The 25,160-nt window shown below is 32.0% G+C and overlaps 1 protein-coding gene across 2 annotated transcripts; it reads left to right on the top strand.

The window, feature by feature from the left end:
* Positions 1-214: 214 nt before the first annotated feature.
* LOC127735436 (collagen alpha-3(VI) chain-like) lies at positions 215-24,365 on the top strand. Of its 2 annotated transcripts, XM_052245595.1 has the most exons (7): positions 215-915; positions 2,624-2,681; positions 12,529-13,104; positions 13,481-13,495; positions 16,735-17,385; positions 18,121-18,714; positions 21,500-24,365. In XM_052245595.1, the coding sequence occupies exons 1-7, from the start codon at positions 868-870 to the stop codon at positions 22,039-22,041; spliced, it is 2,484 nt and encodes an 827-aa protein (XP_052101555.1). In that variant the 5' UTR covers positions 215-867; the 3' UTR covers positions 22,042-24,365. The 2 variants fall into 2 exon arrangements, with proteins under 2 accessions (XP_052101555.1, XP_052101556.1); XM_052245596.1 differs by lacking the exon at positions 13,481-13,495 and having other exon boundaries at positions 216-915.
* The last annotated feature ends 795 nt before the right edge of the window (positions 24,366-25,160 follow it).

A 25,160-nucleotide genomic window follows, 5' to 3' on the forward strand; every position in this document is an offset into this window, starting at 1 on the left:
CAAAATTAACTTAAATGTAGCTACATGTTTACCAGAGTTTAAAACAAGTAGCATAGTCCTCCCTGTTATTTAATCCGTGTAAATGTACATGTCATACATAGGATTTTCTAATGGTGCATGTTGTATGTTTACATTTGTTTATAGAAACCGCATCTGAAGTTATTTTGTTATTAAGCCAATGTATTGACTGATGGTACTCTATCATACTATATAATACGATACAGATAAAGCTATAGAACTTTAAATGATCCAGTGCATCTTACGACTGGGCAAATTACAAAAGAAAAGATTATTTTAGTTACTGTTATCTATTCAAATTGCTTAAGATAGGGTAATTTGAATATTGCGCTTGGAAGTGAATTTTTAGAGATTTTATTTATTTAACAGTTGTCATAATAGCACTTGTGCGATTTTTACATTTATCTAAAACGATAATTTGTAAAATATTGAAGTTAGAATTCCGAGTTAAGGGTGTATCATCACGACAACGAACAGGGATGTAAATACAAATTGGTTGACGTAGGCGAATCAAAGTTCCGAAATTTCGTAATGATTCTAGAACAGTAATGATTTTCCGCATTAAAATAATATTTACCGGAAGGAAATCGACACCTGCCTCTTAAATATAAAGAGGTACTACACCCATACTATATGATAATTATCAGATACAAGTTAATTCGAATGGACAAATAAAATATTTGAATAGCATATAGTATACTTTCTTCAACAAGATATTATAAAAACGGGAAACTAAACTCTGCTTTCATTGGCTAGCGTTAATAGTAGATATAAGGATGACATTGTGAAGATACAAGTATATTTGGATTTTATTTCACTCACTTATACTTATATAACTTTTGCACCGAAATGGATATTAAAGTGTGGTCAACGTGTATTGTATTTGTATATTTTATCGTAAGTATCGTTGATAATTCATGTCGTTACATAAGTACCATCGATTTTAATTTTTCTTGGACAGTTTTATTGCGCATTTGACTTTCTAGGATTTTATTTTTAGTATCATAACATATATTATAGTCTGCATTTGCTTATGACAAAAATATGTATTTGCTACCTTTATCATGAACCAGTTCAATCTGGTTAATAGTTCCATAAAAAGAGACAGACAAACTAAAATATATCTTTTAAAGTGAAGATGTTATTCAATATACATTGAACAAATCAATTTAAAATGATAATAACATTGTAACAAAGGACGCTTTCGTTGGTGACCTATGTAATCATTATCAATAAATGAAGCTTGGTATTAAACATGAGAAAACGATTTTATATTAATGCACAACAATTTCGTTTACTTTTTTACTTTCGACGTCATTAAAGGCAGGGTTATAGAAATGCAATGATGACTGTGTGAACCAAATGCATGAGGTCAGCTATTTTGGAAAGTAGGAAAATACTATAGCGCTCCAAAGATTCAATGTTCAGTTTAGTACGAATTTTTTTCTTCTTTTAAAATGGCAGTTAGATTCAGACCATTTCCAATTCCATAATTCCCTTTCGTTTTCCCCAATTTGTAGCTGATTTATAGTTTTGTTTAATCATTTTTAAACTGAACATGCAAGAGATATTTACCACTGTCAGTCGTCTATAATCAAACCAAACATGTAAAAACAGAGTCGAATTAAGCGAATTAGCAATACTATCTTTATCATTCAGAAAAAAGGACAGACGGACGCACTAATCACCAACTATATATATACTTCAAACTATTTTTAAAATATCTTTCCTATGATACGTTATATGATGATTTAACTTAACCATTGATTAAGTTAAAAATTGTAAAAAACACCTGTGAAATTCTACCAAAAAAATGTGAATCTGTTAATTGGTATGAAAACAGAGATGTCTGTTATATGGTATCTGACTGTGGTTTACACCTTAACGCTGATATGTTGTTAATCAGAACCAGATATCCTTTATAATATGCTCTATAATGCAATTGGAACATTTCTAATGCGGTGTCAAGACACAACCACAGTAACCACAACTACTCATAACTTACTTATTTGATCAGCTGGAGTATTATAATGAAGAATAAAACAAAATAAAACAAACTTTTTCAAGAGAGTAGTCTTAATTATTTACAAAAGATTATTCCTTTCTTTATGGTCCATTTTAAGGTTATCCATACTCACGAAAAGCAAGGATCAAAACATATGTCGTAAACTATGGCTAGCTATATCTTAAAGCAAAGATTAAAACAGTTGAAGATTAATGACATATCATATTTGTATAAGTTTGGCTTTTCAAACCTTTTTAGCATATGCATACCTGAAGAAGGTTATTCAGAAACATTTGTTGGGCACATGGAATCGGTATTACATATTGGTTTTTGGTTTTTTTTCCCGCATACGTTAAAATATACAAACTTTTCTGTTCAGATCACTAGTCAAATAAATCAGCTGTCATAATCCTTGAAACTTCAAAAGGTCAGTAGTACCCAAGACCAATTACTCCAAAGAAAAGTGAAATTTCAATTTGAAATATCACACTAGTTTAAGCTGCTGCCCTAAAAATGTTTTACAGAGCGTAAATGGAGAACAAACCTGTTTTAATACTAAATGTCTCCATGGGCGTTTCAAAGTTTATGTTTATTTTACAGAGCGTAAATGGAGAACAAACCTTAATGATGAGAGGACCAGAATCCAAAATACCTCCGAGTGAGTATTATTTTTCAACAATAAGTTCTTGAGAGGAATATTCACGTATACACTAATTCATCTCAAGCATATAAGAATACCTCAATTTCTTGGAAACTGTTATGGGCCATTTTGCAAATATCTAAATTATTAATAATTTTGAAAATTTCCATATGTCAAGTATCAGAAAAAAAAACCCACATGCTTAACAATGTATATTTATAATCACTCAATATCTGAAGTGGTAATAAAAAGTTTTAAAAACAGAATCTTAATTTGAGTGATTTGTGAGTGCTTATATCCAGTGTTACAGTCAATTTCAGTTAGGTAGTCCTTGGGTTTTGAAAAAAAGCAATCATTTTTTATTGGCCCAGGATCGTTGTTCATCTTTATATAAAATTCATTCACAGTTTGCGGAGACTTCATGTCACAAAGAGCTTTAAAAATTGTGGAGACACTTTTTCATTGTTAGTTTATATTTTTTAAAACGTTAACAATACAAAAAGATGAGTTTACAATTAGGAATATGTGGTATGATGCCAATGAGAAAACTATCCACCAGAGCTCAAATGACGAGGATATAAGCAAGTATAGGTCCCCGTATGGTTTTCAACAACGAGAAAAACCCATACCGTATAGTCAGCTATCAAAGGCCCCGACATGTAAATTGTGCAACAATTCAAACGAGAAAATTAACAAGTTTACAAATATGGCACAGACGCGTTTTACAAATGAGTAATGTATTTTTCGGTTCACACATAATTTACGAATAAATAAACAGTTCTGTTTTTGAAGACCGTATGCTGACCGTAAGATGTCTTTTAAAATTAGTTTATTGTGTTGTATTGTTACGTCCTCCCAGAATCTCCTTTTTTATATATACCAAGGGTATGTGGAGATTTAAGAATATTTCGAATGAACAAGGGTGGAAGATAAAGATACTTGTCTGTTTCACTGAAAAACCTCGTATAGCGGTTGAAGGAAAGAACATTTTAATCATAAACCGAAAGCAAACCACAGGCATCAAACGTTGATATCTTTTCCATTTTTATCAAATGCAATAAAATTAAGAAAAAACAGTTACAAGCTAGCAGTCGAATCTCAAGGCTAAAGTAAGTAAACAAATTTCGATGAGTTGATATCATTGCCATAATTACATAACACTTTTTGACAATTGTTATTTTCAATTGCTATCAAATTGGTTTTCCTGTTACGATTACCATCAATTTGTGATATACTTATCTTTCTAAGTGTAATAAAATTAGTATATGCATCAGAAGGAACAGATAACAAAAGAGAAAATGTAAAATATGTCTATAAACGAAAGATGGCTCTTCATTAGACAGAGGATGCATTGTATATTTCTCTGTTTTACACAAAAAATAGCAACAGAAAGTGAAGTTCTAATATGAGATATTCATAGTTTTTGGATTCATTGTCTTTTATAGTCTTAATTTATTTAATTTCACCAGCATTTGCTATACCTGTATTAAAGTTTCCATTATAATATGTACAAAGTCTAACAAGCTGTATTCTTGTACACTTTCGGGATTTTGTATGTTAAATATACATGTACTTTTAATTTCGTTCGTCCGAAGTGACTATTTTGTATACCTTCACCAATAACGCTCAGACCCAAACACTTGAAAGCCCCGGATGTATAAGAGCTAAAAACGTGAAGATCTATACGTATGACCAAAAAGAACCTAAAAAAATATCCAATTTCATCTAAGTTTAACTTTGCTTAAGAGAGTTTGAACCTTAGTTTCTTAATAATTACTCAATTTATCAACGAAGAATGTAAGAAAAGTTTTTATAAATCAAATCTGTACTGAAACACTGACTTCTGAGCTGATGATACCCTTAGGGACCAACAGACAAAACAAAAAACAAGAATCTAAATAAAATCTAGATAAACTAAAGACCGAGCAAAAACCCCACTAAAATGGCAAACATTGGGATGAACCCAGGTGCTCCGGAAGGATGAACAGTTTCTGCTCTACTAGCGGCACCCGTCGTGTTGCTCATTCCGAGTAATTTTCGATTTTAAGTTGCATTCGGTGATGCCACAATCGAGGAGGAAAGGAACATGTGCGTGGAAATCTGTAACACACATATTCAATAACGGTCACCCTGATCATGAAAGCGTCTGTCAAACTTTTGAAAAGATGCATTCAACTTAATAATGAAGAACTTTTTGTTAAATAGCTTCATTGTAAGCTACAACTTTGAATCTCTGCTTTGGTTATCCTTTTTTATTAGTCAAAGTTGAGCTAATTCTTTCAATTAATCTCTTAAAGTTTAGAATGAGGAATAATTGTGTTAAAGGCAGAAAGTCAAATGTTTCTACACTGTTTCATTACTTTCTTTAGTAAATGGACGTAGATTGTATATACTCTAACAGATCTTTGGGTTTTTTTCACTTCTACAACCGATTCACATCGCCTCTAGAGTAGTTAGTTTCACAAGAACTTCGAAGACTATTTAAATAGTAGATAATTTGGATAGAGTTTTCGTGGATTTTTTGACAGACCTACTAATGTAATGTTGTGTGTAATGACATTTGGGTATTTTTTTGCATCCAGTAGAGTGAAGGAAGATCTATTAATTCGTAAACAATGGTTGAAAATATAAAGGAACATGTAGAACACTTTTGAGTGTTCATGAATACCTCTTTAGAACGTGTCGTGGGAGTATAAGTTGGATTTCCAAGTTAACTGCTAATACCCAATTCCCATGAGAATTACAAATAAAAACGATAGTTTTTAGGACTTTGTCGTTAACTTTTCTATCACTTAAAAGTTCACTAGTCAGATGTAAAGCCTATAAATTTACAAATTCAGTGAAAACTTGTGAAAAGGGGATTTTAGATTAACTTCCTTGATTTTTCTGATTCACCACTTCCTAACAAATGCTTCAATTCTTACCATGTGAATGCAAGATAAACAATCGACACTTGACCGAATTGAGAAAACAGAAAAAAATACTGCGATATTGTCTGTCCTTAGAATTAAGTGACTTAAATATTTTTATACTGCAGCACTTTTCCTGTTGTATTTCTCACGTAATTTTCCTTCACTACCAGGGGCTCGTTTAGGGATGGAAAATAAGTTCTATTTTTGTGTTTTCCTTTTTTTTTACATTTCCTGTTGTATTTCGTGCAATGTCGATTTTATGTCACGTCATGTTCCTTCACTACATCTGGGGCTCGTTTAAGGATGGAACATAAGTTCTATTTTTGTGTTGACATTTCAATAACTATAATTGTAGCCATTTTAATTATGTGTATAGCTGTAGTATAAACAATATGAGATCAATATCTGAAATGTACAAATTTGTTTGCATTCGGAACGAAACTGTTAAAGGGTTCAGTTAACCTCAACCTTCCCCAGTTTCTAAGACTCATACTAACAAGTTTACATTTTTTTATGAAATTGACCTTATTTTGTATATGAAAAAACTTATTAGAAAAACAATGTGCAAACAAAATATATACATGTATTACCCATCTTAACATAAAAAGAGTACTACTAGTTGTGCGGGAAAATACCTGAATACTTTGAATAACTGTACCATACTTTTCAACTTTTAACACACATCTGGCATGTTATAACCTTCCAGGAACGTTCAAGGATAGAGCAACAAAGTGTCTGTCTATTAACCAGTCAAATCAGTTATCAATATTTATATCTATCAACAGAGTAAATAAGCATTTAATCTCTAGGTAAATCAAATAAAAATATTATTAGCAAAGAGTGAAAAACAAAGATAAATTCTTTTCTAATCTTAATCATCCAGCACCCACACAAAACCTATCAAACAATGTCTCAATCATTTGGAATCAAATATAGATACGGATTTCTATTATAGACAGCTTTAATATCAAAAGGGGAAATAAGATCTAAGTTATAATTTTCTTATTGATAGCCATCTGATTGTCTGGTGTAGACATATTCTGTTATCCTTCATTATAATGCAATTTTGATAGTGCACGATTCAGAAACCATGCGTAAATAATGATAAAACCAGCTATAAAGAAGCATTTTGTAAATCCATAAAAAATCTTTTGCTGAAGTAAAGGAAATAAAAGTTGTCTTAAAATTCAATTCAAAAATCTGAAAATCAAATTTGCACCCGATTGCGACTCAGCTGTTTGAAGGGGTGTTCATTTTCATCTGATGCTAGGCCGGTTATCAATCATTTCGATCTTTTACACATTTCATCCTTCATTTTTTGGGGGGCAGAAGATTTATTTTCATCCAGTCTTGGCAAGATTATATGCATACGTTATAAGTAACGGAGTTCTGTAATAGAGTTGTAGGTTTGGATGCCCTCATGATAATTTGATGTGCTGTTTCTCTTAAAGCAATCAAAGATATCGAACGCAAAAAGATTATTTGTGAATAAGAAAATGATTCGCATATAGCGATTGTGTGACAAAATTGTCTTATCTGAATATTCCACAAGCCGTAGAATATTTTGGGAAGTTGAGACACAATCATAATACTTTAAGTCGTGATATGTTTATTATATATACACTTGAATGGCTATGTTTTACTATAAACCAACTGTACATAAACTTTCTTTTGAAAGAAAATCCTTAATTTTATCTAAATCTTCGTAAATGATCTGCTTTTGAATTATTGTATTCCCGCACTCTAATTCGCAAACAGTTATTCCGTAGGCAGCGACCTTGTCCATTTTATGTCATTCGTTAGAAATTCGGCAACCACAAATCGCAAGTGCGAAGAGGAAACCCGTAATGAAAGATAAGGTAAACAAACGTGGAAAGAAATATTATCAATCAATTCTGAAAGAAATGTGAATACACCAAATAATTAAACAACAGTTAGGACAAAGTTTAATTAACTAATTGGAACGCACGTACAATATAAACATCTCACGTGCTCAATGATTCTGTATTGATTGTTAATCAAGGCCACAATCGATAAAATTCGGCACAAAAACCCGAAAGATAATAAGCAGCCAAAGTTTTCAAATAACAATCAATAAATGAAATATTGTTTGTCGATTATGCGTAATAAATATACATATCGCACACAGAGGACTTATTTAGTTTACATGCATGCATTGGTTTAATAATTTCCTGAACATTATAATCACCAGAAACTTATTTCATATGACCTTAAGTTTTTGTGTTCTGTACAACTAACAAAACTTTAACCTTTCATATTATTTTCAATGAAAAGAGAATGTTTCAAGTGTGAGGATATAATCTCAATAATAAAAAAAAACCGAGTCAACTTTATATTTTGTGGTTACCCTGGTAAAGCTGTTTGTATCTTTTCCAATGTCAAACTGTGAAATATCTTAAATTTAATATATTTCTCTAATTAACACTTATATCTATATATAACTTAAATTAAGATAATGTAAACATTAACTATTTTACATCAAAATGTTCTTAGTAAACAGTAAATATCAACAATAAATCGAATCTTAGAATTACAAGGAGGTCTCAGCATGTTTATGATATATTTGTGGATAAAAAGAAAGAAATTTTAAATTAAGCTAATTTTAAGACTTTTGTTATCCAACCCACTAGTTTTTTTTTTGTTTCTACTGATTACGATTTTCCTAGGTGAGTGTAAAAGTACTATGATTGCGTATACGAATAAGTCAAGGTGATCAATCTATCTATGAAATAGTGTTGATAACAAATTGGTGAGTACTTATGATTCAAGAAACAATTGTCTGACATCAGTTAGTGATGAGACAATGATTCATGAACAAAAACCTAACTTTCACATTATTTGTAACATACTTGAGAGGATTCAAGAAGTATAGGGGTGTCCACTTTGGCCATTTCCGAAACACAATTGTTATTGACCAGGAATTCGAATAAAGGTGATTAATTTCAATTATTTTTATATAAGTCAATACGTATGAAATATAAGGTGTCTTCCTGACATCAATTTGACCTTCGGATTAATTTTAAGAATTTTGAACATTTGAAATTTTCAACTTTGAACTACTATGTCCAAATGGTTTCTTCAACCGTCAACCGTCATTTTTTTTTTGTAAGAATGATTTTTTTATGATGAAATTAACTGATAAAAGCTTAGATTTACAAAGTTTCACGCTATCTATAGAATCTAGTGCAAAATTTACCCGCACAAAGTTGCCAATAATTTGTGTAATCATAAGATATATCTACAAATAGTCGGCATTTTTGTTTGATTTTCTTACTGTGTTGAACACCACTTTTTTAATTTCATTCGCATACCTATTTTTGTAATCGGCGTAGGAAACCGGAATGCTCGGAGTAAACCTTCGGCGAGCAACTGACTATTTCTTATCACATACCGATAGAATAGCTACTATATATATGACAAAGAGCATCTGAAATGATTGATTGATTGTTTGTTCAACGTCCATTGGCAAATATTAGGAAAATGTTTAACATTATGCCTATATTTAATCTTTAGTGAACACAAATAAAAATGGCCGAGGTTTTTCTTGTTGGCAAGTCTTGTTGTTTTCTTTACTAGATTACCTTTTCTGTATGAAACATATTTATTTGAAATTTTCAGAAAAGAGCTCAAGATATAATTTGTTTTGTTTGAAGAAGCTAAGATTATAAATTAAAATCTAACATAAGTTGTGTATTGTAAATATTTGTACAACGGCACAATGTTTTAAAGAAATTCGAAACTTTAGAAAATCTTATGCTACAAACGACTTTGCCTATTTATTACATAATTTCGCACCGGGAATACTACCAAAAATATAAACATTAACAAACTTCAAAGTTTAGTATGTTTCTGCTTTTAACTGTTCGTTCAGACTGGCTTACATGTTTTACATCTGTTAAACTTGAACACTTGCTCTAAATGCGGCTAACAAGAAAATTGCGAATCATATTCAAATCACATTTATTTTGCTTCAATTCCCTTAAAAAATTATTTTGTAAATGGATGGCATATCGATGTTTTATTAACTACAGGTTTGAAACCGATAAAGCCAGCTGATAACTATGATAATAAAACGTATGACTCGTGTTTCTTAAATTAATCTTAGAAAGTTTGCTCGCGATCAGAAATTTGAAAGCCAATTGACATCAATTGCTGATCAACACTACAGTAAGAGATAGAGGAAACTAAAAGCCTTCTAAACATAATGAAATGGTCAATTTTTATTAAGAACCACGAAAAAACCATATTTATTAAACTTCACATGGTATGCCATAAGGAAAGAGTTTAATGAGGCAATATATCAATAATAATTTGATACATGCACATAAAACGGATAAGAGCTAACATAATAATAATAATAATAATAATAATAATAATAATAATAATAATAATAATGATAATACTAATAACAATAAGCACACATAGAATCACTTATGCTGACGGATATGTAGCTAAGATTTAGCAAAAATGTTTTGTCTATGAACTATTTTAAGTTCAATCTAATAATTTCAAGCAATACACTGCAAAGAAGGATGTTTTAAATGTATTGACTAAGAGATGTCAAGTATTGAAATGGATTTTACTGATACTAATTATCTTATTTTATTTGCAACATTTGTGTGGAAGTCATTGAAAGTTCAGGAGTTCAAGGCTTACATACCCTTTTCAAGAAGAGAATACTACTTTTATATGTAAACAAATAAAAAGAATGCCTATAATATATGACTTTAACCAACTGCCGTCTTCATCATTTACTCGTAGTATTGTCAAAGTTAAGCATGTACTTCAGTTTTTTAGGTAATTCGATGCATTGCCATAATGAATAAGTGTTTTAAGTGGTTTTATACTGGAATTAGATATTTCCACGAACTCTACACGAACCATTCATATATTTTTATTGAAAAAAGAATACATGGAAATCTTTGAAAAAGTATACTATTTAATAATCCGTCCTCTACTTATTTTACGTTTTTGCATTACTAAAGGAGAATTTAAGAAGCAGATCAATAGACATATTTATGACTTCAATACATTACCAGACGATGAAGACGTGAATTTAATAATTCTTATGCTTAATAAATTATCCTATTATTTTTTATGAAATGTGTTTATTGTAGAAACAATATGGTACAAGTAATAATAGATATAAAATTAAAAATAGAAGCAAATATCAATAATTTCTTTGATAGTCAGGGGTAATGGTATATACAAAGATTACGCAACTATCGTTGAAAATTTCCAAATGTTTCGGCTGGCGTCTCAATCTGATAACTAGAAATAAACAATGTAATTGTTTTACTGCTAAAATTAATCGAATAGCACTTTCTATTGATTTGATCTATGTAATGAGGCATATTGTTAAGTAATCATCTCTGCCGGAACCTTTCCATAAAGTACAAACATCTTAATATACGCCTTAAAATACAATGACTGTGTTCCCTAGAAGATTTTTTGCCATATTCCTGTGGGTATTTCCAAGGAAGATGTTCAATTTGTTTTGTAAGAGACCAGTTCTCGTTTGAATTGTTTTACATTTGTCATTTTGGGGTCTTTTATAGCTTTACTATGCGGTATGGGTTTTGCTCATTGTTGAATTACGTACGGAGACATGTAGTTGTTAACTTCAACATCATTTGGTTCCTGGTGGAGAGTAATTGTCTCATTGTCAATCATACCACATCTTCTTTATTTTTTATTGATATTTGAAAAGAACGGACGATATATTGTTTTCCAAACATGTGGATATTACTTTGTGTGATTTCTTTTATAAATAAAGTATCAGTTTACATGTTATTTTTGAAATACTTTAAGTTTTTATTAATTTGAAGTGTCTAAGTTTCTCTGTCGAATAGGGACAAACTAAACGTAAGCTAATTTTGTTGAAATCAGTTTAAATACCATTCCATGTAAAGACTGTGTATATTTTTGTTGTACTTGGTATTGTTGGGTTGCTATTCTATTTAAGTTTACCCAAGATATATATAATAATAAATTCTTCAAGTTGGGGTATTTAAATGAGGATAGACATGATTTGTATCAGTACATGGTAACTGTAAGCGGTACCATATTTCATTTGTAAAAAAAGACAATGTCACTTATGTTGCTTTCGTCTGACACGGTAATATATACCCAATATTTAGATTTTAATGGTCGATCGTTTCGTTCACATTTTCAATTGTTCTATGTTCATTGTGTGATCTCTGTTAAGTGATGTACTGCTCAATGAATGTATAGGTTTTTCGTGATTGTTTTAACCGATACTTTACGACTCTAATGACGGAAACATACTTACGAAATTTAAGGTAATATAAAAAAAACCAATTGACACAAAATAACAGACAGAATTATGATCATAATTAAAAAAAAGACGAAACACAAACAATATTCGCAACACACTACACAAAAAATAAAAATATTGACCAACACGAACTTCACTGAAAACCGGAGTGAATTATGATGATCCGGAAGGGTATTAATTCAGTTCTCCTTCGCTGGTGTCACCTGACGTGTTACTTATGTCAAAAACAAATCCGGTTTCTAATTGCATTCGGAGACGTCCGAATCGAGGAAAAGAAAGGAAGTCATTTTCAGTCTTTCAGTCAATTTTCAGACACTCAATTCGATACAATTCAGTATCGTCTGCTTACGACCATTTACGATATGTCAAGCCTATTTTCAGAATATTAAGTAGCTGTATTAACGTCTGAAAAGAAAAAAAAATACAGAATCGTCGGAAAACAACTGACTGAAAAATACTTGTTGACTGCAAGTGAAATGTCTGACCGTTACTGACTTAATGACAAAGAAAATATCTGAATAACTAAATTAAACTCTTAAGATTTTTCTGTTATGACAAATCAATTAATGTTAAGGTCAAACTTACCATTTATATTAGTTTATAAAGTATAATGGTTCCTGCGATATATTTTCAGCATTAGCATGTGGAGGGGTTGATCTAGTTTTCCTCGTAGATACCTCAAGAAGTATTTGGGAACTTGACTTCACACGTCAGTTGGACTTTATAGAAAGAGTTGTTGGCAAGTTCGACATCGGACCTGGACGAAAGCAAACAAGAGTTGGTGTGATACTGTATGCACAAACATTTTGGGTACGCTTTTACTTACGTTCACATATGGATCTTCCATCTTTAAGGGCAGCAATAAGAAGAATACCCCATAGACATGGATCAAAAACCAGAACAGAGAAAGCGTTGAGGTTTTTACGAACTCATATGTTTAAAAAGTGGTATGGCGGAAGAAGCAACACTACTCACGTGGCCATTATCATTAGTGATGGTAGATCTCAAGACCGAAGGGCAACCCGAAGAGAAGCAACGAAAGTGAAAGAGGCAGGGGTTAAACTTTTTACGATAGGTGTGGGAAAAAGAGCAGATATTGAAGAACTTAAAGAAATAGCTAGTGATCCAGATGAGCATTTTGTATTCCAAGTCGGGGATTTTAAGGCACTGGATGGACTGAACTACAAACTTCCTACAAGTACATGCGTTGGTAAGGAAACATTTATATATAAGCACTCGTATTTGTGGTCCATTAGATAACTTTTATTTTAAATTTGTTATTTGTAGCTTGAGTGCAATTTGAGTATGCAAATGAATCACTTAATGCCAATTTAAAGTACTTGTCATTGTCTTATAAATAAAGAAAAAAAAAACAATTTCATTTTATAAACTCATAACACCCACATTCAACACTAACATTGTGTTTAAGATCTTACGATCAAATAAAATAATTTGTTTTAGAATTAAAATATGTTAGTGTGTCAAGTCACAGAAATAAAGTATATTTGTTTTAGTTTTGCCTATTTTACTTTTATACTCAAATTGGGTATCTTCTTTTAATTATACTATCATATCTCTTAACGTAGACATTCTTGAACAAGGTGAGTACATATTATCTAACGCAAAGTATTCCTTAGATAGTTTATGTCGTTTTTTTATAGAACTATTTTGCTGTTTTGTTGCATAGTTTATTTATTTTCATCTTAAGCATTGGTTTTTGTAGCTTTAATGAAAGAAAAGTCCAATTGATATATAAATGAATAAATATTAAATACAAAGCTGCTCATTCTGTTGAAAATTTTGTAAGATTTCCCTTTGAACCCCCTTAAGGTATGTCTATTATATTCCATCAACAGAGGGGGTTCAAAGGGAAGCCTGTCCGAAATTTTAGCTTATGTCAGTGGGTACAACATAGCTTTCACGGTTATTTTGGAAAATATTATTTAATAAAAAAGATAAAAGATGATATTACAGAAAAAATGTATTGGACAGTACAACAGACCACACAAGCCATCAACACCTAACTCTTACAAAAATCAAATGTACAAACCATTACGGAAACAACATGGTCCAGATAGCCTGAATTGATCCGAGCTAAAAAAAAATAGTTGTGATTTGAAACCAACTAAATATATATACTTGCACACAAACCTCCACTTTGTCTATCTATACCAAGCCATACGTATGTGTATTTACAGTATACTGACAAAGTCACATAAGAATAATTAAACTAAACTAGTTAAGGTTATTAAAAACCGCCAAATTCAACATCACATAGAACATCAGATAAAACTTTTTTTTTGTTCAACTAGCCATCTTTGGCCATCCGACGTCTACGTCGTCCGTAATGTTTCACGTGTTCTTTTCCTTTCCTGAATACACTTGGTCAATTTCAAACAAACTGAACAGGAACGTTGTAAGGAAGGTCCTCTAAATATAATCTTAATTTGGTTCCAATCAGACAAAAATATGGCCGCAAAAGCAATCTTTTAATTTACAAGGTGAAATGTTTTGAAACTTTCTAAAAATATCTTCATTTAATGTTGATCGGTCTACAGACATGGTGTTATCGACGGCACATAGTTCCCACTGAAACCCAATAGGTAATCATATGTGCATCTTCTACTATGATACCACTTAGCCATTGTGAAATAAACTTGGCAGAATAAATAAAGAAGGACCACTGCAAACATTTTCATTTGGTTCTGATTGAACGAAATACATGACCTCCAGAGGCAATCATTAAATCTTATGTGGCCATTAAAAAAATCTCCTTTGAAACTTCAAGGCAAATGATTTTACAGGATTGTTGATTGGAAGACCCTCTGACAAGTCGCTAATAACTGGTGTTATATTTCTTTACAACCACACGAATCTAGGTGATCAATTCAGGTTCACTGGAGCCTCTAGTTGAGTTTTAGAGAGGGTGACATGTACTATCAGTTAGTGTCTGCGTTTGATCTTGATTTTTTTTAAGTAGCATGTATTACTAAAATCTTAGTGCAGTAAACTCGCCTACGTATTCCACTGACAACAATCTACAAAATAAATATTTTAATTTAAAGAAAACATTTAATGTAAATTGAATAACATTTAATTCTTTGTAGATAATCTGCTGCAATGTAATTGGGGATATTTGATGCATGATTTTCATTTAGTTTAGTTTTCTTTAAACATGCATGTATTTCAATTCTTTGCTGTTTAGTTTGGGTGAATACCAGATTGATTTACAATCTTCTTCGAAAAATTTCAGTGTGGTAATTACTTCAATCTTGTTCACCCCAATATAGTTTCTGTTTCTAGACATTTAGATTGTCCTCTGATTTTATTATATTTATTGCAAGGAAAGTACAAACTGTATCACAGACAAAACAGAATTAAAATAGAGAGGCGAAAGGTTCCAAAGGGACATCCAAACTTATAAGCCAAACAAAAATACAACACAGAAAAACCAAAGACTGAGCAACACGAACCCCACCAAAAAATGGGGGTAATCTCAGGTGATCCGGAAGGGTAAGCAGATCCTGTTCCACATGTGGCACCCACAACTACTCCAAAATCTTCAATCTTTACGTTTTTACAGTATTTCAAAATTTAAGATTTTTTTCTATGCTTTACGCTACTACTCCCCGTGTTTAATGATCGACTACATCATCTTATTAGACAGAGCTCTTTCTACAAAAATAAAAATCGTAGATACAAATTCCATATTATATAATATCATAAATATTACTTTGTGAAGAATCACACTGATTTCGACAGAAAACTAACCGTAGATCTTATCATCAAAACCCTGGATTTGTTTATCGACAGCACAATTGTTTTGGGATTGATATTTCAACAGACAGTCAGTATTCCTTCTACCCCTACTGGAAGACTATTTTTTTTATACAAAATGAGTCAAACACAAAGAACCTTCTAAAAGACAAAAGAAAAGTCGTCTTGCTAAGTTCTTTAATTTCACATTCAAATATATTGATGAGATGTCCTGTCACTCATTAATCCACATTTCCGTAAGTGGTTGAATCCGAGGGAACTTGGGATTAAAGATGAGTGAATTCCATGCGGGGAGCGACTGATGATTGGATAGCAAGATACGCTTACCATGTCGACGCACCCGATCTCGCTCCTTTTGAAATTCATGCGATTCCCTCAGTTTTGTTTTTAACTTGATTTGTCTCTTCCTAATCGATTTACGAGATTTGAACATCGGTAAACTACTGTCGCCTTAATTCTATCTTTAGATACTAGAATAGTTGTCTGATCTGTAAATCACCCGAGTGTGAGTTTGCATGGCGGTTGATGCGGGCAAATCAAGAGACCCTTTTCCTGTCGACGAACCCGGTCTCGATCCTTTTGGAATTCATGCGATTTCCTCAGTTTTTGTTTTGTTACCTGTATTAGTATCTTCTAAATAAATCTAGGAGATTTGCAATATAAATAGACACGGTCAAGGTTTCAGTGTAACTAAAATTACACAAAAAGTCCTGATTTAAGTTAGTAGGAGTTCGGTTAAAAAGTTATCTAATTTTGACCAAACATTTACTTCGAGATATTTAAAGAACTTATTGATGCAATATATGTCAGACGTCGGACACCTTATTTCAATTTATGACGTCATGACACATTTTTTGGCATGTTTATTACATCAAATAGTGATTACAGCTGCTGTAAAAATTTGAGAATGTGTCTGAAATTCAAAGAAGTTTGATTTAACTCCAATAATAAAACAATCTTATATAATAATAGTATTATGCTCCGTTGTTCTTGGCTTCGTAATCTCACATGATATCATTTCGTGATATGTTTTATTATTATATTGTGATATTATTTCTCACAGCTGGTGCCATCAGCACGAAGACAACACCACCACCAACAACATCAACAACAAGCCCTGCAACTACACTTCCATCTGTTTTACTGCTACAGCCTATGACTTATTTGACTCTGCAGGAGGCAAATCGAGCATCTCCAACATTGCAGAAAGGTCAAGGGCAAAACAGCACCGAATCTCCTAAAGTGTTATGGGATATTTTAACTCGGTCGCCTCAAGTAGAGAGGTATCTTACTACAACTTCTAGTGTAATAGATGAGACAATATCAGAAGCAACAAATAGTACGGCCAAAGACGAAGACGAAATTATTGACCAAAATAATATCCAGCCTGGTTCACAAGATCACCAAAGAACAATTTTACTATCGAATGAAAAGTCAGAGCAAGCGTTTGCTACGTTACCTACGTTACAGGGTATAAGCACATCTCCGGATAATATACATCAGCAAATTTCAGGACTGTTTGGAGAAAATAGCAATAACACTGCAGTGCAGTGGAATGGCAATAACGAAGGTCCTTTTCAGGGACAAAGGCAGACCACTCCATTACCTATTGAGATTCAAAAAGGCTTAGCAGCCTACTCATTAAAACCTATAACGGAAGATCAAGCTCAGATTATGTCAAACTACGTGCTTAGAGATGTACCGGCACAATCATGTGAGTTGTTATGACACAAAAAACCAAAACACATTAAAGCAGGTTATTTTCTATTGGATAATTCATATAATGATAAATATTATTTCCATCTGATTTACATACTTTTTGTCCTTTTTGGGTTATGAGCTCTTCCTTATTTTTAATGAGTTTAAGATTTTCAAATATTTTGGCCTCGAGTAGCAATGAAGAGTCATTTATTGTCGAAATGCGCATCTGGTGCAGACAAATCGGTACCGTTAATGTAATCAAATGCAATAAGAACGTTATATCATGATTTCAGATCAAGTTTATATTTATAAAGCTTAATAGACGAAAAATATACATATAGAATATTGGGTTTTATGATCAAAAATTAACGTAAACAATTCTTTGTTTATGAACAGTCAATAGAATTAAATGTAGGGAGGAGAATTGACATCCATGATAACCTTTACAAAACATATTTCTCATCCTTTTTCATAATAAGTTATGACAGTTTGCAATTATCTTACTTGTTATCGCATGTCATGTTTAGAGAATTAAGAAAAGTTTTAGTAATACACTTTTATGATCCAAAAACACACATTAGTTCTTGAATATTTCATAAACATTGACACAACCATGTCTGCTCCCTGTACTCCTCCATAACCACATAAGGATCGAAAGAACTTGTTATGATACAAATTTAATATTTAAAACGATAGCACATATTTTGTCTTTTTTAAAAATACAATTCTTGAACTTTCTATCCTTTAGACTGCGATGGCAAAGACGCCGACATCTATTTTGTGTTGGACGCTTCAAATAGCATCTGGCCGGAAGATTTCAAACAGCAATTGGCCTTTGTCAACAGCGTTATAGACATTTTAGACGTCACTCATGGCAACACAAGAGTTGGTGTGGTCGTATATAGTACCACGATTCATCCAATAGTCATGATCAATTCTGGGTTTTCCAAATCGCAAATCAAACGTCAAGTAAACGCCATTCAGTACGTCAGTGGAAGAACCAATACATCTGATTCCCTTCGTTATATACGACAGTATGGCTTCGGGCCTGGACTAACCAGAGAAGGGGCTGTGAAATTAGCTATTGTTTTGACAGATGGCGTATCAAGAAGGCCTCTTGAGACGAAAAAACAATCAAATTTATGCCGGGAAGCTGGAATACACCTTTTTGCTGTAGGAATAGGTAAAAATGTGGATCAGACTGAACTAAAAAGAATAGCCAATGATCCTGACCAGAAGTTCATGTTCCATGTAGATTCGCATGCAGCTCTTAGTACTATTAAAGATTTCTTGGCAATCACAGCTTGTAGTGTTGCTCCTGACCAGCCTAGGAATGTACCAGGTACGTCTCAAAAGTGGCCGAACTGTTTCAATGTCCAACTTAGCTCAAATTCAAAAAGTAATCTAGTAGTCGTTTTTAAATTGATGCAGTTTTTTGTTCTTAATCACCAAAACATTTATTTTTCCTTTGATATCCAGAAAAGTTGGACACTGAGTGTTTGTGCTGATTATTTTATTGCAAAAGTTTAGATTCTATAAATTTTTGAATTTTACTGGATTCTCTCAATTTACAGTGGTACATAATTTTCATAATAGATATTGTCTTTCTATTCTTGTGTCGAGGGATCGAAACAAAAGATGCAATAACTAATCATAATCATGAGGGCTATAAATAAGAAAAGTATTCAATATCTACACTCACCGAAAATTGCACGCCGTCCATTCATGACATTACACAGAGGGTATGAATTTAGAAAACCGTCTCGGTGCCTTACATTCGAATATCCTGGACTACTTAAGTGTATACCAAATAACAGTATCAGCGAGAGATAATAGCCGCTATACGTTCCTATTTTGGTTTATTCCATATCGGTTAGGAATTAGCTTCTCTTATTGGATAACAAGGGGCCACATGACATTCCTTATTCTTTAGTAAAAAATTCCATCGGTCTTTAACAGAAAAAAACGGACCAGAAAACCGGTCGTTAACGAAATTTTACATGATAATGACCAGTGGGGCGTGGTTTCTCTGTTTAGAGTGATGTCCCTTTAATAAAACGCAATCGAGATTCAGACGTTTGGAACATGGCTGAACTGGAAGGCACGTCTGCTACAGACAACTCAAATGATCGTTTTGCCGTACTTTCCGATGCTGTTAGAGACAAACTACTCAGCAACAAGAATTATAAAATTATAGAAAACTTTATTTTGTATTTATATACTGAAAAATTGCACTTAAATGAATGGCAGTGACTTATAGTTACCACTATGACTGGTCTTCACTCTTTCTTATAGAAATCTTACAATAACCCGAGTTTGCTTTGAACAATTTGAATTTATGAGAATTTTTAAAAACATGGGTCCTCAATGAAATAAACATAATAGTTATTGAAGAACTGGTCATTATCGTGATACCTGGACTGCCCACAGGACAGTGGTATTGACTAAGACAGCGATAATGACTGAGCCGTATTATATAATTAATACGCAATTTTGGGTTGACCTAAATTAGGAAAACCAGAGTCAAAAGTTTGGAACGTTACACGTAGATAAAAACAGGAGAGTGTTGAAGGAGTATATATTTCAAAAACTGTGAAAGGACTAAAGTAATACTTAAAATCTTGTAAAATTCAATTAAATTACTTAAATTATTCAATATTTTCAACTGCTTTCGAAGACCGCAACTGATAAACCGTTGCACTAAAAAGCATTTCGACTTTTTCACAGCTCCATGAAATATGACATGATGAGGGTCATTCTTAAATCGGGCAGTTAATTGACGACCCTAAATACAGCTTTCTTCAAGGCCGAAGGAGAAATTTTCGATATAAAACATATTAGAATTGCACAATAAAAAATCTTCGCAATGCGTTCATTTCTCGAACACCTATGTACGCGGAAGCTATGTGTTTACAGAGAGGTAAAATGATTATAATTCTGTTTTGCTACTATTTGACCTCGCCACTCAGCTTTGCAGTAACTATGGCATAAACATCTTCATAAAGTTTATTCATCTTTATTTTCAATATAATCATTCATATTACATCAAAATGTAAAATGTTGGAAATTAATTTTGGCATAATGAACCATATCGACCGGTGAAAGTATTTATCACTTTAGCAAGTATCTTATAATTATTTTTTTTAATCATAACTGATAAACCATAAAACTTACGTAAAGTTGAATATTCATTGATTAAAGACTTCATATAAACTTGATTCGTATGCCAGCAGTTATTTATTGGTTAATACGAAGGTAACATTCTACTCTAACACATGACTATGCCGGTTCTATTTTTTAATGCTATCCTCAATTTAAAATAAATTAATAACAGAGCGTTCAATTTAAAAAGTTAAATTGATAAACACATGGCTGAGAGGATGATAGGAATAGAGCAGATTGTTAAATCTTGAAAAAAAACCTATTGCCAGCCGAGGAGATAATCACTCTCTTAACCCTCGTTAGCTATTTTTTATTTATATAAAGACAAATTGTAGCATATATTTCCTAAATTGTATAAAAACTTGACTGCGAACATGTTAGGAGTGAGTACATATAGCATCATCGTCACCTTTTATGAAAACATTTGGTCAGTTTGAACTCAATCTATATGTGTGTCTGCATGTCAGAAGTAGACATAGCGGTAAATTATAAATGATGTCATGACCATTGATAGAATATTTTGTTTTAATTATGAATAAAAGGAGATATGTGGGATATACATCAATGAGACAGCAACTCAACGACAAAGACAAAATAACAGAAAGACTTCAAGGTCATTTTCTTGTGAAGGTTATTACAATCAACCTTTTTGATGTATCATTTGGTCTCTATTAGGTACAATAATTAGATTTTAGGACCAAGATGACCGTCGTCTTTTAATTGACAGGGCTCTTGTAAAACGTCGTCAGGCTTATAGATAAGAACTGTTGAACAATAATTTTGCCTTGCTTTGTTATGAAATATTTTATATTTACTTTGATTTGATAACAATTATCTGCAGCTGATCGACATTTCGGAAAATCATTCTTGGTTAATTAAAAGCAATTTACGGTACAATGTACCAATATCATAAATTCGTTTTCTATTTGTCATTATTATGAACAATACTTCTTTTTACCTTTCAGTGTGTAATGACCTTGGTCCTTTGGATGTTTTGTTTTCTTATGATTCCTTTGCCCTCGGAAGTAGAAAGTCTCAAATGATAAATTTTTTCATCCATGATGTTTTGAACAGCCTCAATTTCTCAAACGGAAATTTACAGATCGGGCGATTGACTGATAACTGTCCAGAAATTACAGACATTCCGATTTCCGCTGGCAAAAACTTATCCGCTTTTGCAAGCATTAATTATCCGGGAGTACCAAACTTGTTGAGGAAGATGAAGTCAGGTTTTTCAAACCGCGAAGGTGCCAAGAAGCTAGGAGTTTTATTTGTCGATGATAGTACAGAGAGTATTGAAAATGCTGTTCGTGTGATTAAAGACGGGATTGATTATAAACTAATGGTTATTGGAATCGGAGACCAGCAGGTTACGGATTCGGCTGGAGATCTGTGTTCATACCCTAAGCATGACTACTTTTTGCAAGTACCGAGATACTCGAACTTGTTACGAGCTAGATCAAAGTTGCTAGACAAACTATGCACTACGATGATAGCAGCTGGATAATAGGTGTTCTACTTGTAAAAGCAAACATGTGATTATATAGTAATTTTATCTATTTTTGTAAAAAAATGTAAATAGCTTGTTTTTTACGTAAGAGGAAGATAAAGATATCTACCAACAAGACAATCAAAGATGTAAACATTATGGTTTCTACGTTGATGTACATATTCATACATTAAATTTATAGGACAGTCGTTGATTTATCAGACAATGCCTTGAAATGTATAAAAATACAAATACCTCTGCAATTGGGATCGTCACAGTCACACATCACAGCACAGAGAGATCAAATAATAAGTTAAAAAAAAAGTCAGACTTTATAAACGTTTAAACATGGTTTGGATAAACTAGTTTTGGGATTATAAACCACCCCTATTCTAACGCTTTTGTGTTCGATGTATGATAACGCTGACTAATAGAACTGGTTTTTTTCTTTTAACTGGGACGAAATATTGTTACATTTGAATAATAAAAATGTTTTTAATCATAAAATCCATATTTCTCTTGATTTTGATTTTTGATATGCATAGTAGCTCTGAATTTAATATGACCTTCTGATATCAATAATATTTTATTTGTACTTGATGATACAAAAATTACTCCGATCAAGCAAAACCTTAAGTTGAAATCCTGATGTAATGACGTAACAGGTAATTCCCGTACCAATTATAAATTGTTAACATACTGAAAGACAATATGTGCAACTCAGAACAAAGACCAAAACTATTTGAATATACAATTTCAAAGATTTGAATATACAATTTCAAAGATTTGAATATACAATTTCAAAGATTTGAATATACAATTTCAAAGATTAATAAGCTTATAATTATTCTGAATTTATAAGTTAAATGTATTGAAATTCAAATCAAGGAAATTCAAGTAATTTATTTTCAGATTTACTGACCTCATCGGGCGTAACTGAAAAAAAACTACGTAATTGAAGGATGTTCCATTAAAAATGCAAAATAAGGTAGTTTGTAATACCGATTTTGAATCACCAAATTCATAACCCCAAAAAAAGCGGAAATCTTATAGGTTTTCTAAGAGACTAAATGATTTGTGCTTTTAGAATTTGCCATTATGCGCGTCTTTCAACACAGCTAAACTTATGTTTTCATATGCAAAAAACGGTCACATTATATATAAACAGATGAAATATTCCTGGGGAAAAGTAAAATATACGGAAACGTCGCATAAAAAATGAGCAATTGAAATATGTCCGAGGCATCAATTTCTTACAAAATGAATAGTAAGCAATGACGAATGTCAAATTGTTCAAAAAATGTAGAGAAGCAAAACAAATCAAAGTACTGAAGTATTGTGAACATCGGATGATCGCAAGTTCTTGTGGATGGTCACAAGCACTTATCTCCGAAAAAAAAAATCACATCTCTATACCTGAAAGTGAGGTTAAGGTACATAGATATATTTTTTTCTGAGACAAGTTCGTTCGTGGATGATGAATAAATGACAGGGAATTCAACCTCACCGTAATAACTATTATATTGTAGTGATACAAATTAGTATACTCTGGTTTGTTGTTATATATTATTTTAATATTTGTATATAATAGTTACATGTATATATAAATTTCATTCATTTGTATATCATTCTATTCTACTATTCTAATAATTTTCGGTATTCTTGATTTGTTATTGATATGTATATTTCTCGCGACAAAACATTTCCATATCATTTATCTATGTTCTTAAAAATTATTTTCATAAATATTTATATTATAACAAGCGATAAGGAATGTTATTTTGCGTTCGGTTATCAGTCAAAAACGAAAGTCACGTGGGTAGAAATGTCTGTGGCAACCATTCACGGGAATGCCCTCACGGTCATCCGATGTAAAAATCGTTATTCGATATTTACGAAAGAATCTTGGGTTGTTCGGAGGTCGATTCAAACCAATTTTTCTATGATTCAGTATGGAATCAAAATCAAATGTGTGGAACTTTATAGTAATTAAGGATACATATACAAAATAAACATAGAATGGAAACTTTTATCTGGATCTTAAATAAACGTAGATGATGAAACTGTCAAAATAGGTGCAGTGTGGGTACCCTTACGTTACAATTGTAGTAAGTCCTTGTCTAGGAAACGCCCGATCAGGTAAAATAAGTTAGGTAATACGAATATTTATTCAGTGTATTGTACTTTAATAACATACCTAATTGTATTAATATGTTTATGTATACATGTATATATGATGGTGTGTTTCAAGATTGTTGTTGCATAATGTTTTGCTTAATCAACTGCAATTGTGAAATATGATGACAGCACAGATTTCCTGTATTAAAAACCTGTGCAAAGTCTTTTAGTGAAGTTCTTTTGAGAAATAATTGAATCTTACACTGTACGAGTGTAAAAAACAACACCAAACACTGTTCTATTTTATAAGGTATGTCTAAATGGTTGGATATAGCTTTGACAAATAGTATTGTTTCACTTACATATATTTATCCATCATTCAAAATGTCCAACTTTGTCATATACGATTGTATGTTTTATTGATGTAAAACTTGGGAACATTTATATTTGAACTTGAAGTAATAACATATCGCCATTTTACATTTTGAAACTTGATTTTCAAACTCTGGAAAAAGATGAGACAACCACCTTGTAACACAATAAAACCTAATGCGACACATGAAAGGTTTGCATTTGGCCTCAACCAAAGACAATTGTTAATTCCAAATGTCAAGCTCTAAATCATCTCGAGTCCAGACAAGTTGGGAATAAAATCAACAGAGACTACCAAGTTGGTGGCATAAATAACAAGCCATTAAAAGAAATTCTAAGTTGTAAACGAAGAAAATCACTAGCGAGGTTCCTGACTTGATATAGACACGTTAACATATTGCAGAAATTGAACATATTTTCTAGTATACTCAATATAAAATAAGGAGCTGCGGTATAATTACTAATTAAACTACTATCCACCAGAGACCAACTGACGTAGATGTTGGCAACGACCAGTCATCTTACGACCGACCTTCAACAATGAGCAAAACCCCATATCAGATAGCAAGCTATAAAAGGTCCTTATACGACAAAATGCAAAACAATTCAAACGAAAAACCGAAGGCATGATTTACGTACAAAACAAC

This window comes from Mytilus californianus, unplaced genomic scaffold (genome assembly GCF_021869535.1).
Source record: "Mytilus californianus isolate M0D057914Y unplaced genomic scaffold, xbMytCali1.0.p SCAF_3, whole genome shotgun sequence".
Taxonomy (NCBI): Eukaryota; Metazoa; Mollusca; class Bivalvia; order Mytilida; family Mytilidae; genus Mytilus; species Mytilus californianus.